The sequence below is a fragment of the Drosophila mauritiana genome, chromosome 3L (assembly GCF_004382145.1).
Source record: "Drosophila mauritiana strain mau12 chromosome 3L, ASM438214v1, whole genome shotgun sequence".
NCBI classification, from domain to species: Eukaryota; Metazoa; Arthropoda; class Insecta; order Diptera; family Drosophilidae; genus Drosophila; species Drosophila mauritiana.
Genome location: NC_046669.1, coordinates 20,620,781 through 20,644,450, shown reverse-complemented (window position 1 = coordinate 20,644,450; position 23,670 = coordinate 20,620,781). Strand labels below are relative to the sequence as shown.

The 23,670-nt window shown below is 44.3% G+C and overlaps 8 protein-coding genes across 15 annotated transcripts; 4 read left to right on the top strand and 4 right to left on the bottom strand.

The window, feature by feature from the left end:
* Positions 1–1,232: 1,232 nt before the first annotated feature.
* LOC117139829 (integrin-linked protein kinase homolog pat-4) lies at positions 1,233–3,563 on the bottom strand. Its single transcript, XM_033302470.1, has 4 exons — positions 3,317–3,563; positions 2,752–2,917; positions 2,148–2,693; positions 1,233–2,085 (listed from the first exon to the last, which is right to left on the bottom strand). Exons 1-4 carry the CDS (start codon positions 3,403–3,405, stop codon positions 1,540–1,542), a joined length of 1,347 nt encoding a protein of 448 aa, XP_033158361.1. The 5' UTR covers positions 3,406–3,563; the 3' UTR covers positions 1,233–1,539.
* A 66-nt stretch (positions 3,564–3,629) lies between these two features.
* Positions 3,630–4,399, top strand: LOC117139830 (multifunctional methyltransferase subunit TRM112-like protein). The gene is made up of 3 exons (XM_033302471.1): positions 3,630–3,826; positions 3,892–3,993; positions 4,078–4,399. Exons 1-3 carry the CDS (start codon positions 3,749–3,751, stop codon positions 4,270–4,272), a joined length of 375 nt encoding a protein of 124 aa, XP_033158362.1. The 5' UTR covers positions 3,630–3,748; the 3' UTR covers positions 4,273–4,399.
* Positions 4,400–4,409: 10 nt separating this feature from the next.
* Positions 4,410–10,170, bottom strand: LOC117139827. Of its 5 annotated transcripts, none has more exons than XM_033302464.1 (10): positions 9,585–10,170; positions 8,199–8,307; positions 7,970–8,131; positions 7,442–7,617; positions 6,906–7,268; positions 6,286–6,539; positions 6,006–6,231; positions 5,274–5,774; positions 4,888–5,016; positions 4,410–4,816 (listed from the first exon to the last, which is right to left on the bottom strand). In XM_033302464.1, the coding sequence occupies exons 1-10, from the start codon at positions 9,656–9,658 to the stop codon at positions 4,609–4,611; spliced, it is 2,202 nt and encodes a 733-aa protein (XP_033158355.1). In that variant the 5' UTR covers positions 9,659–10,170; the 3' UTR covers positions 4,410–4,608. The 5 variants fall into 5 exon arrangements, with proteins under 5 accessions (XP_033158355.1, XP_033158356.1, XP_033158358.1 ...); XM_033302465.1 differs by having other exon boundaries at positions 7,970–8,128; XM_033302467.1 differs by lacking the exon at positions 5,274–5,774.
* A 130-nt stretch (positions 10,171–10,300) lies between these two features.
* On the top strand, positions 10,301–12,281 carry LOC117140511 (myosin-9). The gene is made up of 3 exons (XM_033303486.1): positions 10,301–10,572; positions 10,729–11,604; positions 11,660–12,281. Exons 1-3 carry the CDS (start codon positions 10,402–10,404, stop codon positions 12,182–12,184), a joined length of 1,572 nt encoding a protein of 523 aa, XP_033159377.1. The 5' UTR covers positions 10,301–10,401; the 3' UTR covers positions 12,185–12,281.
* A 24-nt stretch (positions 12,282–12,305) lies between these two features.
* LOC117140513 (uncharacterized oxidoreductase YjmC) lies at positions 12,306–17,526 on the bottom strand. Of its 2 annotated transcripts, none has more exons than XM_033303490.1 (3): positions 17,114–17,526; positions 13,718–14,667; positions 12,306–12,959 (listed from the first exon to the last, which is right to left on the bottom strand). In XM_033303490.1, the coding sequence occupies exons 1-3, from the start codon at positions 17,334–17,336 to the stop codon at positions 12,801–12,803; spliced, it is 1,332 nt and encodes a 443-aa protein (XP_033159381.1). In that variant the 5' UTR covers positions 17,337–17,526; the 3' UTR covers positions 12,306–12,800. The 2 variants fall into 2 exon arrangements, with proteins under 2 accessions (XP_033159381.1, XP_033159380.1); XM_033303489.1 differs by lacking the exon at positions 17,114–17,526 and adding an exon at positions 14,836–15,244.
* Positions 17,527–17,580: 54 nt separating this feature from the next.
* Positions 17,581–23,003, top strand: LOC117140515 (ADP-ribose glycohydrolase OARD1). 2 transcript variants are annotated; one of them, XM_033303494.1, is made up of 3 exons: positions 17,581–17,670; positions 22,308–22,651; positions 22,778–23,003. In XM_033303494.1, exons 2-3 carry the CDS (start codon positions 22,346–22,348, stop codon positions 22,931–22,933), a joined length of 462 nt encoding a protein of 153 aa, XP_033159385.1. In that variant the 5' UTR covers positions 17,581–17,670; positions 22,308–22,345; the 3' UTR covers positions 22,934–23,003. The 2 variants fall into 2 exon arrangements, with proteins under 2 accessions (XP_033159385.1, XP_033159384.1); XM_033303493.1 differs by lacking the exon at positions 17,581–17,670 and having other exon boundaries at positions 22,271–22,651.
* On the top strand, positions 17,583–22,160 carry LOC117140514 (ADP-ribose glycohydrolase OARD1). Of its 2 annotated transcripts, XM_033303491.1 has the most exons (6): positions 17,583–17,670; positions 19,906–20,010; positions 20,088–20,423; positions 21,006–21,164; positions 21,227–21,529; positions 21,677–22,160. In XM_033303491.1, the coding sequence occupies exons 3-6, from the start codon at positions 20,124–20,126 to the stop codon at positions 21,944–21,946; spliced, it is 1,032 nt and encodes a 343-aa protein (XP_033159382.1). In that variant the 5' UTR covers positions 17,583–17,670; positions 19,906–20,010; positions 20,088–20,123; the 3' UTR covers positions 21,947–22,160. The 2 variants fall into 2 exon arrangements, with proteins under 2 accessions (XP_033159382.1, XP_033159383.1); XM_033303492.1 differs by lacking the exon at positions 17,583–17,670 and having other exon boundaries at positions 19,368–20,010; positions 21,227–21,591; positions 21,677–21,768.
* LOC117140516 (ADP-ribose glycohydrolase OARD1) lies at positions 22,672–23,629 on the bottom strand. Its single transcript, XM_033303495.1, has 3 exons — positions 23,412–23,629; positions 23,184–23,358; positions 22,672–23,110 (listed from the first exon to the last, which is right to left on the bottom strand). Exons 1-3 carry the CDS (start codon positions 23,531–23,533, stop codon positions 22,961–22,963), a joined length of 447 nt encoding a protein of 148 aa, XP_033159386.1. The 5' UTR covers positions 23,534–23,629; the 3' UTR covers positions 22,672–22,960.
* Between the last annotated feature and the right edge of the window lie 41 nt (positions 23,630–23,670).

The window sequence follows — 23,670 nt, the reverse complement described above, 5'->3', positions numbered from 1 at the left end:
GTGAAAGTATTGCGACTCGGAACGGCCTTTTTGCGCTGCGCCTAAAAGATGCCACTAAATGTTTCACTTTCACTGCATAACGTGTGTGTGTTTCCGTTTGCCTGTGTGTGGGTAGGTTTAAAATGTAAAGCTTTTGGGGTTCCTTTAATTTTCATTTATTCCACGTATGCACTTCACTCCACCAAATTTCTTTGATGTTTCTTTTCCAATCTTATGGGGAATCCTTTGCGGAAATGCTCTTGCCGTTTGGCTGGCTGCCGTCATAACTGCCGTGGAATACTGTAAATCGGCTTTTGGCCACTGCAGCTTGCCGTTTTTCCGTTTCGGCCCGTGCGGAGACCGAGCGACCAGCCTCTGGGCCCGAAAAGCGCCGACGACTACAACAGCGACAGGACGACGGCGACAACAAAATGCAGCAAAAAGTTTTTAAAGCTGCAGCAGCAACACCAACACAAAAAAGGACCTGCCACAGGATGTGTGCGGCAAGAGGCAAGAGCGAGCCAGCAAAACAATCACATGGCTCAGTGCAAGCTTACCGCAGCAACAACATTCTGCCCCGAATGAAGCGTTGCCGCAAAAACATAAACAGAGAGCCGCTAGCCGGTGAGAGCCGGGCCAAGAGCGAGTGCGGAGAGAGCCAGAGAAAAATTGGCTTAAATGTGAAAAAATATAAATAAATTTAAACCATAAAAAAATGATCATTTATAATGATTTATAACAAAATATTATAAGCTAAGATAAATAAAAACAAATCGAATATATTTTAAGAGCTTGAAACATAAATTTAGAAAAAAAAAGACAAATTTTAAATAAAATATAGTAAATTAGCAACACAAAATCTTAAGGATGATCAAAAATGTCACTGGCAAATCAACCAACAACTAAAAACACATTTTCCTTAAGCCTATAAATGAAAACATATTGGATAATAAATATAAATTATTTCGAGCAAATACAACAAATTTGCGCCGCTCTCGCCGCGAATTTCTCACGCCGGCGCGCTCTTCTGAACCGCCGAGTTTGCTCTGCCCACGCGAGCTGCACAAAATCGCGTGCTGAAATGGAAACCAGGTCATGGCCGCCGTGCTCACGTTACCCGACCCGCTGCGCTGATGCATTGCCACCCACTCCGGCGGAAAGCTCCCGACTTGTTTGCTGCTCAGCGAATAAGCTCTGTGGACTGAAGCCCTCGTAAGAGGTTCCGCATTTGCATAGGCACACAATTAATTGAATCAATTTGATTAATTAGTAACAAATATATTTCTGTATAAATACGATCATAATGGTTATTGAACTTAAAAGGTAAAAAATCGAGCACCCGCACTAAACATCGACGGAAAATCATAAGTAGAAAACAGTGAGACACAGAAACATAAACTCTAGACAGAGCAGTTGCACTTGCTTTGCCATTTCGGTACGGTCTTCGGTTAGGCTCAGTTAGACAAAGGTAACACAAACTAGTAATTACAATTAGTTGGCAAATCTAAGGTTTCTCAAGGCACATTTTGGCTTGGCATTTATTGAATTTGCCTCTCCCCTTCAGCGGCGCATCTTCTCCAGAATGGGAACCACCATGTCGAACTTGGGCCGCTTGCCGGGATCCTCGTTCATGCAGATTGAAATCAGCTTGGCCATGTGCGTCGATGTGCCTGGCGGAATCTTGACCCGCAGACCTTCCAACGCAATCTTCATGCCGCACTCCATGGGCGACCACTCGGCGAAGGGCACCTCGCGCGTAGTCAGCTCCCAAATGAGGATTGCAAAGCTCCACATGTCACAGGCCTCCCAGTTTCGATCCGCCTGCTTGCGCTGCAATGCCTCCGGCGACATCCAAGCCGGTTGATAGATGCGCCCCTTTTCTTGGAAAGAGAACTTGGCATCGCCCATGTTAATTCTCGCCGTCAGATCATCGTCGATCATCACGTGATGACTGTTCAGGTGATATGTTGGTATAATGCGCTCCAGCGAGTGCAGGAAAGCCATTCCTCTCGCAACATCCAAGGCAAAGCTTACCGCCTGGCTGGTGTCCACCACGACGCCAGTTGCTCCATGCAGCAGGCTGAACAGCGAAGAACGTGGCATAAACTAAAGGACATAGAATTGTTAGCTTATATGGCAAGATCTGAAGTTCTTTAAATCCAACGCACCTGACTAATGGTCACCAGATTGGGTGGCGAATTGCATGCTCCAATAATAGGCAAAATGTTAGGGTGCGAAAAGATGCGGAGCTTGGGAAACTCCTCGTTAAAATCGCGCGATATACGAGGCGTGCACTGACGGACGGCCAGGATCTTGGCTACCACATCGTTCTTTTGCCAGCGTCCGCGCCAAGTCTCTCCTGATGGCGTCACCGACAGCTTGGTGTGCAGGTCTAGGTCTCCCATACTTATTCCCTTGAAACGCGACAAAGTAGCATCCCGGGATCTCGTCTTCAATCCTTGCCAGCTTTGCTCCTTGAAGCTGATCACCTTAACCTCCCTGCCGCTCTTTTCTACAAGATCCTGTAGTCTCTTGGCCAGACTGGGTTTGGCCTTTTCAAGAGGTGTGTGCCCGTCCTTGTTTGCAATTCCCACCTGGGCGCCCGCATTCAGCAGATCCTCGCAGATCATGTCATAGCCCCAGAAACAGGCGTAGTGGAGGGGGGTGTTTCCATGCTCGTTCACCGCATTCACATCGCTGCGCTCTTTTATCAACTGTAGAGGCAGATAAGTTCTTTAATAAGTTAACCAGCTGGTTTCTGTTTTATCTCACCATCTGGACCACGTCGCGGTGGCCATGAGCTGCCGCTAAATGGAGTGGGATGTCGTCGCCCATATTGGTGGCGTTCACACGCGATCCGCGCTGCAACAGAGTCTCCACAAGCTTGGCGTGGCCCTCTTTAGCCACCCAATGCAACGGACTGAAGCCATGGTCGTCTCTAAAGTAGAAGAATTTATTTGTTTTATTTATTTTAATTATGATTGAATTTGAGCATTATATACTTTAAGTATGATCCCCTTTAAAGGACTATAAGACTAATTTTGTGTATAACTCAATATAAACGTATTGCATGGAAAGCGGGTTTTATGCTCGCGATATGCACACATGGAAATATATACATACATATGCATATGTATTTGCTTCGTCTGTTTACACAACACAAGAATAAATCATGACGTCACTTAGACTTGAAAGACCCTCGAAATCTTGGGCGTATTTAGGCGATGACTAAATAAATGTCCCTGGTAAAGGGGGTTGCTACTTGAGGGCTTAACTTTCTAAGTGTACTCTAAAGCAACTGGAAAGTGATGGAGTTAGTTGCCTCTATTGGATTTACCCCAAATTGTTGTCGTGCTCCGTTTCATCCAACCAGAGGCGCACTTGAATCGAATTGCCCTCGCGGCACCAGTGGAATATGTCCTCCATTTTTACTCCTCACTCCTTTATTCCGCTCTCAGTCACTGTTATTATAGGTTTTCCAACCTAATTTACATCTATAAACAGATTTAAACGTTTAAAATGCGACAGTTGTGAGAATTTCTAATTAAAATTTGTGCAGTGTGGACGTTTTAAATATTTAACACACTGCTCGCGTTGCCAACTGCTGCAGAACATCGACAAGTGCGTATCGAGATATCGATATCATCCACCAGTTGTGAATGTTAAAAGAAAGAAAAAGAAGGAATACAACGTGCACCGCAAATATTATTTAAAAACATTGTTGTTTACCTATACTTCTGGTATTATTAAAACCATTACAAGCCCGAAAATGAAACTCAGCACATACAACTTCTTGACCTCCATGGCCATCAAGGGCGTCAAAGTGGGATTTCCCCTGAAACTGACGGTGAGTTCCGGTATCCCAAGTCCTGGCTATTGATTGTTTCACAGTCTATTTGTTTTTGCATTTAGATTAGCAAAAAGGAAGTGGTGGAGAGCGAATTTAATCCAACTTTTGTGGAGAGAATCCTTCCCAAGCTGGACTGGTCAGCGGTCTATGGAGCTGCTCAGGTGGTAAGTGGTAGAATGGTTATAAAAGATATGCGATGGTGTTTCTGATTTTTTTAATTTGCTAATAACTGAAATTAATTCTTTAAGGCGGAACTCACAGAAGACATTCCGTCCGTTCAGCCTGAAAACATTGGGGAGAATGAACTGCTTTTGCAGAAGCTTCACCACCTGCTCTTCGAGATCGACGTGCTCGAGGGTCAACTGGAGTGCCCGGAGACAGGTCGTGTGTTCCCCATCACCGATGGTATACCAAACATGCTCCTCAACGAGGACGAGGTCTAGATTACACCCATGTGCTTTTTGTACCATAATCCCCTTTCTCCAGACACGCATTAATATTAAGTAAGTTTGTTAGTTTTAAAGTCTGTTTATTTACGAGTTACTAAAAACAATTGGAGCTTGGATGGAATGTGACTTGGTTTTTTTTTTTTTTTTTGGTGTTGAGTCTACGTACTCGTGTGGTATTTGGTAGGTGTTTAGGGATAAGAGCAAAAAACACTATACGACACATATAAATGGTAAGTCTGAACTTGTGGAGGGTGGTGCTTGGCTAATTACTAAGATTCATCTTCACTTCTTTGGCACTCTGGGGGAGATTCAAGATGAGATACCTCCCGCCTAGTTGCATTTGATGTTCGGGCTCTTGTTGCTGCCTTGTGCGTAGATGCTGCCCTTGGCCAATCCGGACTGGGGTCCTTTGCAGAGTTCCGAGTTCCCACCCCTTGGCTTATAGGTGCGATCTGTGAGAAGACTAGCATCAGGTCCTTGAGTGACCTGCTTTTGAAGAAGCTTCGTGTTGGGTCCGTTCCAGGTGACATAATCGGCTCTGAAAATAAAATTAATCATATACATAGAGTCTTTGCTTATATTACTTCTACATTAAGTTGAACTACTTACAGCAAAAGATTTTCATCTGCACCCTTGCTTAGTTGGGAATTGGGTCCCAAGCTGGCCATTCGTTCGATAATAGATTGAAAATCAGCTGATTCCGAATTATTCGAATTTCCAAGGGAGTGCTGACGATGCCTGTTGAGAATATTAAATTGGTAATTCTTATTTTTATATTACATTAAAATATATCAAAGATTTAATATTTTATATTTAGCTTAAAGCATGCCGAAATAATATAGTTATCAAGTTGGAAAATAATATCTCAAAACCGGATTTCCCGATACTATCCATGCGAAATCATTGAAAAACTCATGCGCAAAAAGATTGATTTCACTTAGCGAAACGGTAACAAAAACGGTTATCGGAACGGTTTTGGGTTTAAGCGGGCATACTTCAGTGAATCGGTTTTGGTGCGAGCACGACTTTCGAAAGCTGGCCTCCTCGCGATGGATGAGGAGTTGGACTGGGCCGACGAGACCAGCGATGAGGACGTCATTGATGCGGAGTAGGAGGAGTAGGAGCTAGCATTTGAGGAGCCATGCAGGTAGCCGTCGATGCTGTAGTTATTGGTATCGCTCTGGTGGCCAAAATGGTTATAGCCGCTCTTGGCCAAGATGCTCTTGGTGGTCAGGCGTTCGTAGCTTTGCTGGCAGATGCGGGGTGATTGTGCGGGTGAGGCATATGAATGCGATGAGGAAGCACTAGAGATGGATGACAAATGCGTCTCCAGCTTCGTCTCCTCCGCTGTGGGCGTTGGTGTGGGCGTAGCCTGGGCCAAAATGATCTGGGTGGTGAACGTCGATGGAGTGGTGACATTGATCGATGGTAGAATGTGGCGCTTGTGCGGTGGCTTCGGCTTGGATGAAGTGGTGGGCTCCACCACGGCGGGCAGGCTGGATGATCAAGTGGCGCGAGGCAAGCGGATAGTGTTTTTTTTTTTTGGTTCGGGGATTTAGTCAGAGGCGGAGGCAGCAAAGAAAGTTCACATAGAAAATAGGCAGTCGATTAAAAAACGGATAAAGCAGCAGAGTAACTTGATTGAGTGGGTGGAAGAAGCGGGTGCCAACGACCGTGATCGGTTGGTTTTATTCGAGTGACCGGGAAAACATAAATTCAAGGGCTACCTGTCTTTGTCGTTGGCACCATCGATCTGCTCGGTTCCTGTGGTTTTCTTAAGATCCAGGTGCTTGGGATTCGTGGGAGCCTGCTTTTGCGCCCTCTGCTCGTCCTCGTCCTGGACAATTTGTAGGATTTGCGTAGCCCTATCCTCTGCATAGTTTACGGATTCCAGAGCCATTAGGATAATGCGCTCAGCAATCTGTGGGTACTTCTCCTTTAGCAAGGTTTGCACTGTAAGTAAATTATGTTCATTAAATGTGTTTTAAGTGTATAATTAAAATATACTTTTTGTCTTCTCCTCCTCTGTGTATTCCTTGGGTCTCAGCGGTATATGTACACCACCCTGATCCCCTCCAGCCTCCTGATCTTGATTTAGGTCCGGCGGGCGATTGTTGGGTCTGTGTGGCTGCTGCATATCTCTTTTTGTGTAGCCCAAAGAAATCAACTTCTCCGATGCAAACTGCACGTTATTATCCGCATTGGCCAAGATATCCAGGAGCAGCTCTTCATCCGCCTTGGGGAAAATGTTCTTCATGTATCTATGGTGGAATATGGATATTATTAACCATCGAAAAAAATTTAAGTTAAAATAATAAATAGTTACAACATCGAGAGTTGAAAATTTGTGGCTTATTATGTTAACTTGGATTATATAAAATAAATGTTTCAACAAAACAAAAACAATACACCAATTTAAAACCAACGAATTATATTAAAAGATACATAATTTTTATAAGTAGCCCAAGCCTAATAACCCTTTATAGATTGTTACAGACAAAAATAAAAAACTGTAAAATAAGAGATTCCATCCGCACTTTTAGTTACTTCTCTACTATGCGGACAACTCGCGGACAAACAAACTTGGTAAATTTACAAGATCTAATATACAGGAAACCCCATCGAACCTCAGCTTCATCTTGGGCGACGAGTGCGGCCTGGGCGAGCTGCGCCACAGGGGCGATCCGTGCAGAGCTGGCGGAACAGCCGAGCTGGGAGGCAGAACTGCCTGGTGGCCACTTGGACCACCAGGACCGCTCTGCACGCTCACGAGACTACCGAAGCGTCCGCCGGGCAGGGGACTGGCCGTGCGCGACGTGCGCCGACTAGCTACCGTGTCCGGCCGACGTGCCGGTGGCGTCATGTAGAAGGCGGAGCTGCTGTGGAAGAGGTGCCGCTGCGAAGGGGGCGTCACGAAGGGACCGGGCATGGTCACCGGGTGCTTCTCCACCTGCAGCGCACTGACGACAACCGCCTCGCTATTGTAGTAGCTGGAGTGGTGGGTTAGTAAGCGTGGGATTAGCGTTTAATCGTGGGGTTAGACAGGTGCAGTAAGCAGCAGAATTAGGCGGCGTGTGAGAAGACATAGATGTAAGTACGCAGATTAGTGGGGATTAGCTGAGCTGGCACGAGTGCTTGGGTGAAGTCGGGACCAAATTCTTACCGCTTGAGCAGGAGCCGTATATGGTTTTCGCCAGCGGTGGGGAACATGTTCTGGATCTTGGTCACCACGGCATCCGTTTCCGCTTGCGTGGTGAACGAGGTCTCCTGAATGGTGGAGCGCCGCGAGAGATTCGGTCCCACGCGAGCTCGTTGAAAGGGCAGAGGTGAAGACATTTCCTGCGGGTGAGGTGGAAAATTATTTAATGAAATATTCATATCAAGGTGTTTCGGATAGTATTAATGGAATTTCATGTTTGGTTACTAAACGTATAACTATTTCCTGAAGGTCTCAGCCTATTTGAATTTTCTATTACTTTAAAATTACATTCATTACCTGACAAGTATCTACAATAACAATATCTACTTGTAGTCACTATATCGGAATTGCGAACGACCTACTTATGCACATATTTGATGATGCTCACAGATATCTAAACATTTTCGAGGCGCACCCACACCTGATTTGCCTATTGATTGCCAATTATGGCTGTAGTTTCTATCTCAAAATCAATCATCAGCTCAAACTCACCAAGTGTCCCCTGGAGGAGGCCGATAACAATGGACTGGTCGAGACGTTGTGCAGCGTGGGTTGCTGGCGCTCCTGGAAGGCCCGAATTGCAGTCAAGTTATTGCTGGGATGGACGTGGTACGGCGAGCTGTTGTGCGACGTCTGCGGCTGACTGACCAACTGCTGAAAAGTACAAGGGTTCCATTCGAATCAAAAATCAATAGAATGCAGGGTAGGAAGCGGAGGTTACCTGCAAGGCTATCGACTCCGTGGAACAGCGCTCGTTCTGCAACTGCCTGTAACTGCGGCCGCGCGGATCCTCCAGCTGCATGGCCTTCGTCAGATAGTTTATGTAATAGCTGGAACGGGAAGAAGGGCAGCCGAATGGAAGATGAGCTTCTATCAAATCAAAGGTCAGCAAATGACCTCCCACCCAGGGCCATTCGAAAGCTCCTGGATTCAGGCCAAGGGTGGAGACACATCCTAAAGCCGGCCGGTTGGTGGTGGACTGGATTGGAGTGGATTGGTTTGGGATTCTGCCCACATGTTGATGGTCCCTTGGGAGGGCGGACAGGTAAAGGGTGAAGGAACCGCCTAAACCAAGGCACGTGCCAAGTAGCTGCCAAAAGGCGGACGCACAGTCGTCATTGCCATCGTCGTTTGGCAGGCCATCTCTGCTCTGATTTTCGGAATGGAGAGGGTGGCTGTCGACGAGGACGTCGTGAGGATGGAAAGCTCGTCTTCGGTTGAGTGGCCTCTTGAATTAACGTATGACAGTCGTTGGGCTTGTTGCTTAATTGCACAAGTCTTTTTAAGCACAAGGGGTTGAGCTATATGTACATATATGTATGATAGGCTAAGGAGAAGTTAAAGACCCCGCTGGCATCCGACGACGCGGAAGTGACACAATTTATTCCGCTGAAACGAGGCCAATTGGAGTGGCTAAGGAGCCCTAAGTAGTCCATAAGGATCTTTAGAGTGGGGGGTCTTTAGAGTTCAGCAAAATGCAGTAAAAAATAAAGGAATTATGAATGAATTTAATCGAGAGAAAAAAAGTTTTGTGTAATATTTTAGTTTAAAAGATTTCTTTCAAACATAAAACATGTTGGAAATGTTATGTTAACAAGTTATTTCGTTTACTAGCTGAAGAAAAGTTATCCAATAAATTTCTAAGCTGTTCCATTGTGTGTTAAATGCATAATTAAAATTAGTAGCGAGCTTGCGTCCCAAGAGTTTGAATACCAAAGGCGTTTCAAAACTATGTTCTGCAAGCCAACGAATAATTTCCTTATCGCTATAAGCCCAGACATGGCAAACACCACCCCGACCGGACGCCCACCACCCACTTTATAGCATTTTAAAGCCACCTCGGCAATCAGTACGCGACTTAGGCCCCAGGCCCCCTATAAACACCCACAACCACCAAACCACCCATAATCCTTCGCCCACGAAAAGAGCCGACCCAAGGCGACGTTGGCACGCAAATTTATCAGTTGCCTCCGTGGTAACCTATCAAATGGAGCCCCTATATCCCACAACTGGCCACCACATCTCCCAGTACAGTCCGCATTTCACGACATTGTGGTTAATGGATGCATAAATATTTATGACGTCGGGCTGTGCACATGCAACTCACCAGTTTCCAGTTGCTTGATCGTATTTGCAGTCCCAGCCGGGCGGCATTTTCTGATAGCCACCGGATTCGCTCATTTTCACCGCTCACGAATAGATACAGATGCAGATACAGTAACAATTGCACTTGCAGATACGAGATGCGAGGTGCTTCGATGCCCAGTTAAACCGAACGACCGTCGTTTTATTATTTTCCTTTTCTGGCTGAATGTTTATGGACGTTTAAAGTCGCATTCGCAGCTTGTTTGCCGACTGTCTGCAACCCCGAAAAGTTGGCAGCCAGGAGTGCCCTTGCCACTTATCCTGCGCGGAGCTTTGTAGTTGCCTTTGTCGTCGGATGTTTCAGATTTGGGGGTTGTAACCACCCTCAATGGCAACCTCTGCTCGGCAGCAGAGTTATTTTTGTTTACAAGGCACTGCCTGCCGGGAAAAAGGACCGCAACACACAGATACACACGCTCACACACACACAGGCCGATGTGGCGTGCCGTTAGTGAGCAAGCCAGCCAGGCTTTAACTACCCGGAAAGGAATCGTTTTTGGGGAATCCTGGAGTCGCGGCGCTATAAACAACCTCGCGAGTCAAGCTTTGAGAGTCAACTGAGGAAATCAGTGGCGGGCGTTAAAGCTTCAGATGCTGTGCGAATACTCGTTAAAAAAGCTGGTGTCCAGTGTTGGAATTTGCCCGTCGAAAGCTGTGCGCCAAACTTCGATTCAGCTTTCAAACAAGCACACAATTCGAATTTAGCTCTCCAACCAATTTACCAAAAATTCAACATTTGATTTACGCTTTTAGTTCAGCTACAATTACACATCGGCAAGATGGCTGAAATCTTGGCACGCTTGACGCGCGTTTCGGAAAACTACCTTCAAGAACTGGAGGAGGAGCCGGAGCCACAAGGACCGCCCAAACTAACCAAGGCTGAGAAGAAGGCCGCCAAGAAGGAGGCCAAGCGACTGGCTATGATCGAGGAGAAGCGGCTCATCATGCGGGTGACTGACTTTCGCAGATTTTTTAATAAAATTAAAAAGCAAGGATTATCTTAGCGAATCCTTAATGTTATACAAATGATCTGGCTAATCTGAATTTTAATAATAATAATAATTAATAAACACGTAATTTCTAATGTTGCCCCATGATCCTCTCAGGATGCCCTGATGCGCGAGCTGGAGATGGGCAAGCACATGGAGGAAAAAGGCAACGAGGAGTGGCACGAGATGTGCCGCGAGATCAAGATCAAGGAGCTAAACGAGGAGATGAAGGCGTGGGGCGAGCGCTCGGAACGTAACATTCAGGCCAAGAACGACCACATCAAGATGCTTCTGGACGACATGGCGCAGACGCAGGATCAGCACGTGCGTTGCTACAGCAAGACAGTGGAGCTGATTGACCACATCCGCGACTGCTTTCACGTGATGTTGGGTGGGGTGAAGAGCATGTATGACCAGCAGGCGGACGAGATGCTGAGGGATTACTATGAGGAGGTGCGCCGGCGAACCGAGGAGGTGGAAGCCATGAAAACGAACTCCGAGAACATAATCCATGCCACCAACATCACCACCCGGGATCAGCTGAAGGAGGATTACACCATCTACCTGGAGCAGCGCGATGATCGTGTGAATACGGAGATTGAGAACAGGTTCAAGATTCGAGATCAGATTGTCCGCCGGATGACGCACATGCAGCAGCAACTGAACGACTTCGTGGAGTCGCTTAGGAGCACCGAACTGGATGCCCACAAGTACGAGAAGATCCACTGGCTGACGGAGCGGCAGGCGGCTTTCATGGAGGAGTCACGCAAGCTAAACGCCGAGGAGTCCAAGTACATCAACATGCAGGCGGAACTGCAGCGCGAAATGGTTCGCATGGATGCGGAGAACAACTCCACGCTCAACGATCTTCGCCTGGAGTTCCAGTACTTCACCAACGTGCGCAAGAAGATTGAGCTCAACCAGGAGATGGATCGCGAGATCACGCACGAGAAGTTGCGCATACTGACCGGCGAGTGCTACGAGTTGATCAAGGTGAACCTTTGTCCCAAGCCCTATTACCCATTTCTAAATTGAACTATTATTCCAGCAAATGGAAAAGCATGTGAAAAGTGGGGAATTACTCTTGGCCCTGTCGATCACTTGCAGGAAACTGCAAACCGAATCGGAAAAGGTAATCCTCGGCGGCGAGGTATTCGACGAAACCGAGGTGGAGGTCGATGAGAACTTCAAGCTGCAGACCCTCAACCTGAAGGATCACGTGGACATGACCGAGGAGGAACTGGTGGAGCTGAACAAAAGTCTCAGGAACTTCTGGCGCCGCCAGGCGATGGCCGAGGCCCAAAACCTGCTGATGCTGGAGGAGAAGCGTCGCCTCACTGAGGACAATCAGCGCCTGATCGACTTTATCAAATCCATGAGTGTCACCGAGGATCCGGAGGAGCTGCGAACCGCCATGCATGTTTCATCGCCAACTCAACCCATGCCACCCAAACTTTTCGAGACAAAGTGCCAGGAATTCAAGTCCAGGAAGGTCGCGCATTCGCCGACGGCACACAAGGAGGCCAAGTGGGAGGCCGAAGCCACTTTGAATGAGGTGATTCTGGACTTTTAAATATATGTGGCATATACAAAGTGAAGTTTAAATTTCAAAATAATCTCAATTAAATTGAATAATAGTTAAATAAATATGTTTACCTCGTTTGCAATCGCAATAAAAGCTATGAAGACAAATATTTGATTATCGAAGAGTATACTGTTTATTTTAATAGTTTTGAAATTGCTGAACACAGCATGGGTATCTCGAAGTGCCAAAAGCAATATATTTTACAACAGATAGTTTTTGTTTTAAACAGAAATTTAGCTGTACTTTCTACTTAAATTTATGTGCAAACGGCAAGTCTTTACTCTACCAAATATTACTAATTCCCTAAAAGAATGTCCGAAGCTCATGTTTTTAGTTAATAAGAAAGCTTGCGTAGTTAAAAACTAAATAATAGGAGCAACGACAGACTTTTAGGAAACTAGAAATATGTTATAAGTGCAACAAGGAGATATGTAACTAGCTTTAGTTCAGCACCAGTGCAAATCTAACTGTTGCAAATATCAATAATTCTCTCAGTGTAAAGTGTTACTTTAGTGCTTTGGTCCGTCAAAATGCAGATGCGTCTTCAACATATGGCAATGGGTATGCTTTGCTGCCTAGTGTAAGTCCACCAGTTCTTTCGAGTTTAAACAAAGCTCAGGGGCTCGATCTTCAGTATTTCCGCCAGCTTGTCGCACGTCTTCAACTGATTCTCCAGATACTGGATACCGCCGGCGGCATCGACGTCAGCCATTCCATTCTTCTCCTTGTCTCCAGCCAGCAAAACGGGCTTGCTGGGATCGGTCTGAAAATAGAAATATTTTAATGAAAAAAAATTTAGAAAAAATTTTTTAAAACTTATTGATGTTGAAGAAATACTAAGAAAATGTATTTAAATGTATGCTTATTGTAATAATTTTCCAGAAAATTCAATATTTGGTTCGTTCTAAATTCATTTAAAGAGATTATGATTATGGTTCGAGAGTGCCAGTACCTATTTTTTATGAGTATTTGTATGTATTTTTGATAAGATTATCAAGTGATTTATTTTCAGAATATATTTTTATACTCAAATTTCATTCGGCTTTTTACTAACGTGACTACTAATGAAAAATCATACATTTCTTGAAGTTCTAAATATTTTAAATATTATTTAAATTTTCGCAATACTTGTTATTTTACCCGCTACTTATAGATTAAAAGAGTATACTAAATTCCAACGAATCCGTTGAAATGTTTGTAACAGTAAAAACCAATCGTTTCATGATTAGAATCACTAGCCGAGTAAATCTGATCGTGTCCTTCTTTCCGTTTGAAAGCTTCGAACACTCTTGGGAACTTTGCAAGCTAAAATGTTTAGATTATCTAATTGGACACGCCTAAAACTTAAAACTGGAGCATCCACACATTTGAAAAACATTTTGATTTTTTCTCACATCTATCGGTATGCCAAACAAATTTTGGCCACACGCGCACTAACCATATTATATAATAGGTATCTGATAGTCGAGGGACTCGACTGTAGTGATCAATCTTGTTATTTTTTTTTGGGTGCATTCTTACCGGAGTAGCGCCTCGCAGGCGGGAGTTGAAGTCGGACATGCGTTCCTCGAAGTTTGGAGCAAAGCAGTTGGGATCCACGGCGATGAAGACCTGGCCAAGATCAGCTGCAGAATCGGCGCCAGCATGTGTCCACTTCCTCACCTGCGTCGAGTAGTTGGCTCCGGACATGACGCCCGACAGAATGTCCACCATGGCGCCGAGGCCGTAACCCTTGTAGCCGGAGGTCAGCTCGGATCCTCCTAATGGCATCAGGCACCCAGTGCTGAAGCCCAGCTCTGCATCGTTGGTCACTCCACCACTGGGATCCTGAGCCCATCCGTCGGGCAGAGGAGCTCCCTTCCTGCGCTGGATCTCGATCTTTCCCACAGCCACGGCGGTGGTGGCCATGTCCAGCAGGAACTTATCACCGTTGGTGGCATTGGCACCCAGGGACAAGGGATTAGTGCCCAGAGCAGCCTCCTTGGCGCGTGTAGGTGCCATCAGCGGCGAGGTATTCGTCATGGACATGCCCACCAGACCCTGATCCATGGCCCTGATGGCATACCAACCAGCCATACCATAGTGGTTCGATCCCTTGGCACAAACCCAGCCAACTCCCACCGTCTTGGCCTTCTTGATGGCCAGATCCATGCAGTAGTTGCCCACCACGGCACCAAGTCCATTCAGGCCATCCACCCAGGCGGTGGCCGGGGTTTCCTTCAGGATCTTGGGCACAGCCGCTCCGTCCGTGGAGTTGATAGCCAGATCGTTGATGTACATCTCAAGGCGGTTCATGCCATGGCTGAAGTGCCCCCGATGGTCCGCGGCCACCAGGAGATCCGCCTGGGCTTCGGCATGCGCCTGGGGCACCTTCACCGCCTTGAAGCAGTCGATCATGAAACGACGCGACTCGGCAACGGCCACCAGTTTCGGAGCAGCGGCGGACATGGTGCGGTGCGTGACGGAAAAGCCTACAAAGGGGTTGGGTTCACTTTAGAATTTGGAACTGTACCGATTTCAAAGAGCGGAGCGTGTGCGTTCGGATACGCGGCGTATGAGCGACTGGAAGCGCACGGAACGCGTTCAAATTGCTCATAGGCGACCGAAGCGGACTTCTAATTGTTCTGGCAATCTCTCACCCATACTGAAAACCCTAGACGCTCGCAAACAACCCATGGAGGGGCCTATACATATATGCTCATCTGCTATTGTTTATTCATTCTTTTTGGCAAACCCGAAATTTTCGACGCGAATATGCTTATCAGCATTATGTTTGGTAAGGTTTCTACTGAAATTTTGCCATGGTTTCTCAGCCATATAGCTTAGGTATATAATGGAATCGCCATCTCTCAAAAAAGTCTGGCGCGTGTAACGTGTTTATGTTTTATTTTTGATATTTTTGTCGCTGCCGTCTCTCTATTTTTTCTATTATAGGGGGCTCGCGGTCCATATGCACACATTATTTATTCACTAGCTTATTTATTATTTGTGTGCGAGTATTTCAAGTTATTTGCGCTTGGGTGTGTGGGCCGAGTATCTGTGTGCCTGGTAATGACCTTGAACTTGTGGAAATTATTGCTGTACTTTGAAATTGATGCGTTGAAATGAATGGCAAGCGATCGAGTTGGAATAGAAACGACGGTCTAGGGCATTTCAATTTGAGTTCATTTACTTGGCTGGTGGGTGGTTAGGAAAATATAAAGACGATGGGGAGGGCGAGGGCGACGTGGATGGGCGTATCTCTATTTAATCCACATAATTTTGTTGACCTTACACAACGAAAGTGAATGTGACAGATGGGCACATGGCACACATACATATGTACATACAAACACCCAGCTGAAACCCCAATTAAGTTGATGGCTTTACGAGCTTTATCTTATCAAAACCCAGTCACACCACTCAAAAAAAATTGAAACGGGCCACCACATGAATATGCAGCATGGAAAAGAATGAATTCTTGAGTACAGCACGTTAGTACATATTACTATAACCATTAGTTGTTGTACTCAATTGATTATTAACCAGATACAATTTGATAAAGTGTTTGAACACGATAACATATTAAGAAACATTTATACGACTTAAACCTGAAACCTAGAATATAACAAAGTTTATTTTAAAACCAAACCTGACTCATTTTTGCTTCTAATGGATCAAACACGACTTGGTTCATTTGATCAATAATGAAAAATAGCCAGCACCCCATCTGCTAATTAATTAATAATATACCAGTTCCTGTAGGATTTCTGGCCAGTTATCTTATCGGGTATAGCCTATGTATATCCCTAAGTATGTACATTTAAAGAGCTTTGGGGAACAACCCTAATCAATCTGGAGTAAACGAGTACATAAGCAACAAGTGTTGGATTTGGTTAAACAAGTTTTATGACCGATTCGGTGCGCTCATTAACACCTTTTTTGAGTAATGACAGAGAAATGATCGATCCGCGCTTCTGGAGCGGGTGTTATGCTGATAAAATGGCAATTGAAGTGGAACCGGTTATTAAATTCTGATTCACTTTCTGCAATAATGCTTAATGAGCTTTCAATGGGGCTATTAAATTGTGATTAGTCATGAATGCAAGGCAGGCGAAGACGAGGACCCGCCTCCCATCGATTCCATTTATTCTTTTTATCGTAAATTAAAGGCCAGTCCCCCATTCCATTATAAAATACCCACTTGTCTGCCAGAACATATTATTTTTGGGGCTTTGCTGGGTTAACAAAGGAGAAGCATTTGTTTTAATTATAAAGATAGATATACAAATTCGTTAACGAGGCGTGTGGGAGTCATTATGAGAAAATGTTGGCAAAAACCGGCTGAAATATGGAAAAAGAGAAACTGAACAAAATAACCAAACAAAAATATAATACTGCAGTGGTATGAGCTTAAATACAAAAGTATTTAAGAATAACGTCAGTAGTTGGTATGAAGTTAGTAAAGTCATTCTCAAAAAAAAAATAGACTCTTGGCCTTTATTTTTCTATGGCTTAATAATGATAGCAACCGGTTAGTCATACATATTTATTATGATTGTCTACGATTGTTTACGATTGTTCTTCAAATGATGGAAGACTTTGGATTTTCACTTACAACAGATTTGTTCATTTTTTTGTTTCTTTAAAAATAAAACATTTTCCTAATTATCGAGTTACAATTATGAGAGGTGATGAAAGTGAAACAATTTTAACTGATGTATTCTATTGAATCGAATCGGTTGTAACCGGTTAACTTTTTCGCCTAAGATCGCTTGAAATTTTGAATCTAATGTATAGTTATGTATATCTCGTTTTCCGTTAAGCGCCCATATTTTTCATCGGTTATTTCAAACAATTTCGATGCATGAATCTGCTGCCGCATCATAAATCACCGAGTGCACGCGCTATTTGCATAAATTGAGCTTTTGAACTTACCGCCAACATTAGCATGCGCATTTGGCGCCTGCGCAGCTGCAGCAGCTGATGTTGCTGTTGTTGCTGTTGTTTTGCTCGCCAAAAGTGCAGTAGCACTAACGTGCAAATGCAATTGGCGCCTTTGAAGCTGTGGCAGAAACCGCCAATTCGTAACGCGAACGTGGGCGTAAGCGTCGTAGCTGACCGCCGTAACTGATCGTCGTAGCAATGTCAACGCAGTCATGTCGGCAAATAAGGCAACGTAACCCACAAAAAGGTAACCAAAACAGAATAGAAGAGAGAGAGAGGGAAATACAAATACGTATACGTATATTACGTATCGTAATGGAGCGACAGAGATAGAGAGAGAGAGAGGAGTAAGAATCCCAATCAGAATCAGCTGAGCTGGCGTGACGAGTGTGAGCTTTGCTTTTTTCGCTTGCACTTTTTAGTTATTCTCTAATTCTCAAGTGACTCACAACGCTTCTCTTGTTTTCTCGGGGAGATTTACTCGCGCGCAGATTAATTGCCCAGAAAAACGAACCTGGCGGGCCGTCAACTAACAAATTCACTACTACGTAAAGTATTTAAATCAACAAACAAACAAACACGCAATTTACGTAATTAGCACAACAAACAAAGCAACAACAACAACAGCAACGGCAGCAACTAGCGCCAATTGGCACGCAAAAATCCAAACAGTGCCGTGCTATAAAGCTATATTGTATATTATATATATGTTATAGCTCCCGGATCGGTCGTCTTTATTGTTCGAGGCGACAAGCTGAACTGCCGTGAACTGGCGGCATCGTTCGCAGCTATCGCTTTTCCTCACAAGGTGCCCCCGCATCGGGAGGAAAAGCGAAGTCTAAATTTCAATGCAAGAATTCGTTCAAAGCTGCCGCGGGACATGCGTAAATATGTAAAGCTATAAGGAGGAAAAGTGATTAACTAGAGTATTCATTTAAGTACTTAAAAAATCAGTGCGATTGTTAGGATATTTAAGTTAAAGCATAAGCAATTGGTTTGTTTTTGATGCTTTTTTTTGGCGAAAAGCTGAAAATAGTTGGTGGCGGTCTAGGATGACGTAGAAGACATTAGCCGAGACAACCACCCACGCGAATTGGCGTCCAGTCATTCCAATTGGAATATCCCTTTGTAGAGCCTAAGAAGGATATACTCTATGATATAGTCATATGGCAATATATATCATAAATGTGAGATTTTGCGAGACAACAATATTTATATTGCAAACATATACAAAAGTTTTTATTAAAACTTATAAAATAAGTTGCAAGTGATGCCTTTCCTTCCACGTTTGTTTTAACAGCAAATGTGAAGCAACATTGTCTTTTTATTTATAATACATGATCAAATGATAGTTAGAAATAGATATCACTGAATTTATTTAGCCCCTTTATTTTTTACTACGTTTTTTCTTTATTAACTAGTAAAGCAAATATTTTTTCTCTGTCCGAGTCAACAATCGACCAAAATGTAAAGTTTTTACCTCATACTAACTAACTCGAAAAGCTGCTGCCGCTCTGCTGCCTGTTTTGTTTGTTTTAGAATACAACTTGTCACTTAATATGGTTATGTGTTCGGTGTTTGTGTTGGTATATTTTATTTCACCTGCCATTTAATTAACGAATAATTTAAGTCATATTTATATTTATACATGCAATGTAGTCGGTATACAATCCCTATTTAGCGCTTGGGCGCCGATTACCTTTGACAGCCGCCCACGCACAGGTACACATTCACACACAGGTGCTTCGATCGGAACGATCCGTCGTCATTAATCTATAAAACGCTATCAAAAGCCTGCACAAGTTCTTAATTGGCTGTTACAGCGGCTTTGACGATTTTGGGCGATGCCAGTCAACTTGTCGCTGAAAACAAACAAACAAACAAACTACGCGGTATCAACTAACACTTGCTAGCACATGTATGTCATCATCATCGCCACCAATCATCATCACTATCGTCGTTATGATTCAGTGGATTGTCATGCCTGCTGGTGAATTTTTATCCCAAAAAGTTCAGTTAAATTAAAAAACAAGTGAAATGAATCTAAAATTTTAGTGAATTGTCTGTATTCTCGATACTTAAACGTAACTTAAAAAAATTTGGAAGTACATCTTTCAAAAAACTAGTTTTCAAAATGGTTTTGTGTTATAACCGATTAGTGCACTATTTTTGGAAATTTAGCTTAAAAACAGCATACTTCTAATTTAAAAATAAAATTTCAAAACAGATATAATGAGTTCAGCAACTTTCGTTTATATATGTAAATTTCTAGGTCTGAAAACAAGATCACTTTTGAAAACTTTAATCGATCTAAGCTTGACAATTTACTCCGAAAACATATGACAAAATTAATTTTCTAACACCACGATAAACACAATAGATTAATAATCAAGTATAAAATAAAAGAATAACCCAAGTCATTTAGTATTGAGTGGAAAACGATGTGTTTTTTACTGTGCAATCATTTATTTTTGGAGCCCCCGCGGCGACGCCTCTGGGCGAAATGTTGTCACCAAGGCTCGAAGATTCTCGCTGGGCTTTCGCCCGGCACGTCGCTTCACCCATAACCATACCGCCATACCCATGCCCACATCCACATCGAGCTCCGATGGCGCATTCCGTTGCAGACCGCCGGCCGAGGCAGTCGATTCATTAGTAACCTCCAACGGCATTGTAAATTGGGAGTGGGAAATCGGCGAATCGCCAAAATAAACAAGCTACCAACTAGCCGCTTGCCGTTCAGCAATCGTTAATAGCTTTGTTTTCATTCTGGTTTTGTGCAGGTTTCTGTGCAGAACCCAAAAACACAGTCAAAACCATTCCGAAGCCGAAAAAGTTTTTATCGCGAGTTTCGACCTCGACGTGAAAGTTTCCAGCGCTGCGTGCACGTAAGTACGAAAATCACTTTTGGCATTGAGAGCTTCTGTTTCGGCTGGTAGTCAGAATAATTTCCGCCTAATTGCAGTTGGATATATAATACTCTGTATAGAGCTAGTGCGCCATGGCGAACGTGAAGATAGTGGAGTCCAAGCTGGACATATTCCACGCGCCGCAGACACATTCCTTGGCCCATGCCGTCGAGTCATCCTTTACGGCGGAACGGGGAACTCTCGCCTGGCAGTTTGCCCTGATCTACGGGGATGTGGATGAACTAAGGCAGAGAAGGGTATCCAGAGGCAACTGTGCCGTTCTGGAGCACAATGCCCGATTCATATACTATCTGGTGACCAAGTCGAGTCTCTACGAGGCCAGCACTTACGACGATGTCCAGGCAGCTTTGATCTGCATGCGGGAGCATATGGTGAGTGCTTTTGAGCCGCCGTCTTGGTGGTGGAGTGGGGTTTCCCGGCAAACAAGTGACATTTCCCCAAAGAGCAAACACAATTCGACGCTCGGGAAACTGGTTTCTTTGGCGCCGCCCTCGTCAATTTACAGTTAATTCATTTGTACATTGAGATACAGTGAGTATCTCAAAACAGTTCGCCCCTTTTGTCATCCAAAAGCATTTCACTTGTGTCTCATGTTTAGTTAAAAATCGATTTCAAGAAATATGCATGTAGTAAATTTATGTGGACTTTGGGACACAGTAGCAATCGGACAAATGATCTTCCCATCTTAACGGCGATTTTTCTTTATAAAATGTTATCATTGGGTTGAATGATAATTGAGCGAAGAGAAAGTAAAGTCAGCTTCTTTTTATAATCAATGTTATGTTTCCGACACTATAAAATATATATATTCTTGAACAGAATCATTAGCCGAGTGGATCTGGCCTTGTCCGCCTGTCCGTCAAATTATTTAAAGCCGTCAGAACCGAATTGTCATCAAGTCCTAGGTTTTGAAAATCGTGCATTGGGCAATTCTCACTGTACTGTCTCTGCAGCGCAACCACGAGATCACCAAAGTGGCTATGCCCCGAATTTGCTGCGGCAACGATGGCCTCGAATGGAAGCAAGTGAAGCGTCTGGTGCAGCAGACCTTCTCCCAGAGCGAGTATCCCATCGAGATACTCATCTGTGAGCACGAAGACATGTCCAAGGAGGTGAGCCATCCAACATGGCTTATAAGCAAAGAACAATGGGTTAATACTCAGATTATCCACAGCTGGCTGCTCCCAAGTGTCAGATTACGGAGGCCAGGGGGAACCTGTTCAGCGCCCCGGAGAACTACGCCTTGGTGCACTCCGTCAGTGCGGACTTCGCGATGTGTGCGGGCATAAATCTGCAGTTCCGCTGCAAATTCGGCCAAGTGGATGAGCTGAAGCGCCAACACAAGCACACTGCAAATGTGGCAGTGCTGGAGCAGGATGGTCGATATATCTACAACCTGGTGACCAAGGAGCGCAGTCACGAAAAGTGCACTTACACAGCTCTCTACTACGCATTGCTGGCCATGCGGGAACATATGGTGAGGAATTGTACCTTTAAGGGCTAAAAGACCAAAACTGCATTACTAAAATAAAGAGAAAGGTGAAACATCATTGTCAAGATCATCATACTGTATTAGAGCTATATACCGGATATTAATTATGCTTGCTAAAATTCTCTCTTTCAGAGGGAGCACGGAGTGACCAAGTTGGCCATTCCCAGACTTGGATGCGGCATCGACCGTTTGGATTGGTTGCGCGTGCGGAGTCTGCTGGATCTGGTTTTCGCCGAGGACAGCGTGGACATCATTGCCTTCTTCTACACTCCGCCACAAATGGTTAAGGACACGTTGAACGTGGTTTGTCCCACCTGCCGGCACATGAAGACGATCCATTTGCCATCGAGGTCCGTCAGCGGATCGAGGAATTCGCTTCATCGCGAAAAGACTCCCTTTTAGTGGAATGGAAAACTGTATATAGCCATCTTTGTTTGACACTCGAAATGGTTTTGCTTGGGACTTGTGGCACCGAATGCACCAAATACTTATATAGTTGATAAGAACCTTACACCTAAGAGCTTTTTATGGCACACAAAGTTTCCATATTTGGGTATTTATACTGTATTTAATGTATTAATAAATGAAACACGTCCTCGAGAGGAGATTAACCAAAGATTGGAGTTTTCATAAATTGTACATTTATGAACCATTATCTAGAGATATCATGTGATCAAAAATTAATCTAGTAGCTGCCTGTTACACAATATCAGACGAATCTAAAAACCTTGTTAAAACTAAATGTATTCTCCCAAACTTCTAGAACTACGTAGCGCATTTCGGCGAGCCTTTGTGGTCGGAATGTCATCCAAACCTCAGTACACCCTAAGCGAAGTGGATGGGGATCTGTTCTCCGCCCCCAATACCTATTCCTTGGCGCACTGTGTGGGCGCCGATCTTGCGATGGGTGCTGGAATTGCCGTGCAGTTCAAGAAGGTATTCGGAAGGTTGGACGAGCTGCAAGCCCAACAGGCGGGCAGTGGAGATATTGCGGTGCTGAAGGATGACCAGCGGTACATTTACTACCTGGTAACCAAGCCTCAGAGTTGGGGAAAGCCCACCTACGAATCTTTACAAGCTTCTTTGGAGCAGATGCGCGAGCATATGGTAAATACATTCCTGATACATATCTTTTATGAATGGGATGTATCCCTGCTTTTATTTATTATATATGTATATAAAGCTTAGGCAAGTTATATTTCTAAGAGCTACATTTTATCATTCGTAAATTAGCGCAAAAACAACGTGGATAAGCTGGCCATCCCGAAAATTGGCTGCGGAATCGATGGCTTGGAATGGGAAAAAGTCAGCGGAGTCCTCGAGTACGTTTTTGGCCAAGAGCCGCTGGAGATTGTGGTCTACAATTTTGTGCCGCCACAGGGAAAATAATGGATTGTTCATTTTAATATGTGCCCTTTACTTCTTAGCAATATAATTATAAACGACCAGCTCAACAGAATCCGCTTGAAAAACCTGGCAAATTATTTCCTTAACTTTGGGCCAGTTTAGGCCATCCAAACCGCATCCAATGCGGGGCATGGCTAGCTTGGGTACTTGGTGGGAGATCTGCAAATGATAGAAAGATTCGTATATTATAACTTGTTATAGAAGATACATAAATGGGTAGACCCATACATACCATGTGTTTTCGCATGGCGATCAAGGAACTCTGGAGAAGTTCGTAGGTGGGCTTTCCCCAGCTGGATTTCTTGGTGATCAGATAGTAAATAAATCGCTGCTGGTCCTGAAGCACAGCCACGCCGCCTGGCTGAACATTTTGTCTCTGCAAATTCAACAACTGTCCAAATTTGTTGCTGGAAAATAGACAAATGTACCATTTTATTAAAAACACCAAGCCATTACCTACCGAAAATTTACAGCTATGCCTCTTCCCATTCGCAAATCGGCAGCCACGCAGTGGCACATGGAATAATCACTTTGGCATTTGAAAAGGTCGCCATTGATTTCTCTGTAAGTTAATCCTGACATTTCCTTAAAACTTTTGCATTTATACTTCTCCGACTTTTTCACAAAACTTTTTTCAATTGTGCGCTTTCTGCGTGTCCACGTTTCCCTGCGAATGGCTGCCAGCTGGTGTTTGGCAACGCGTAAGTAAACAACGATTG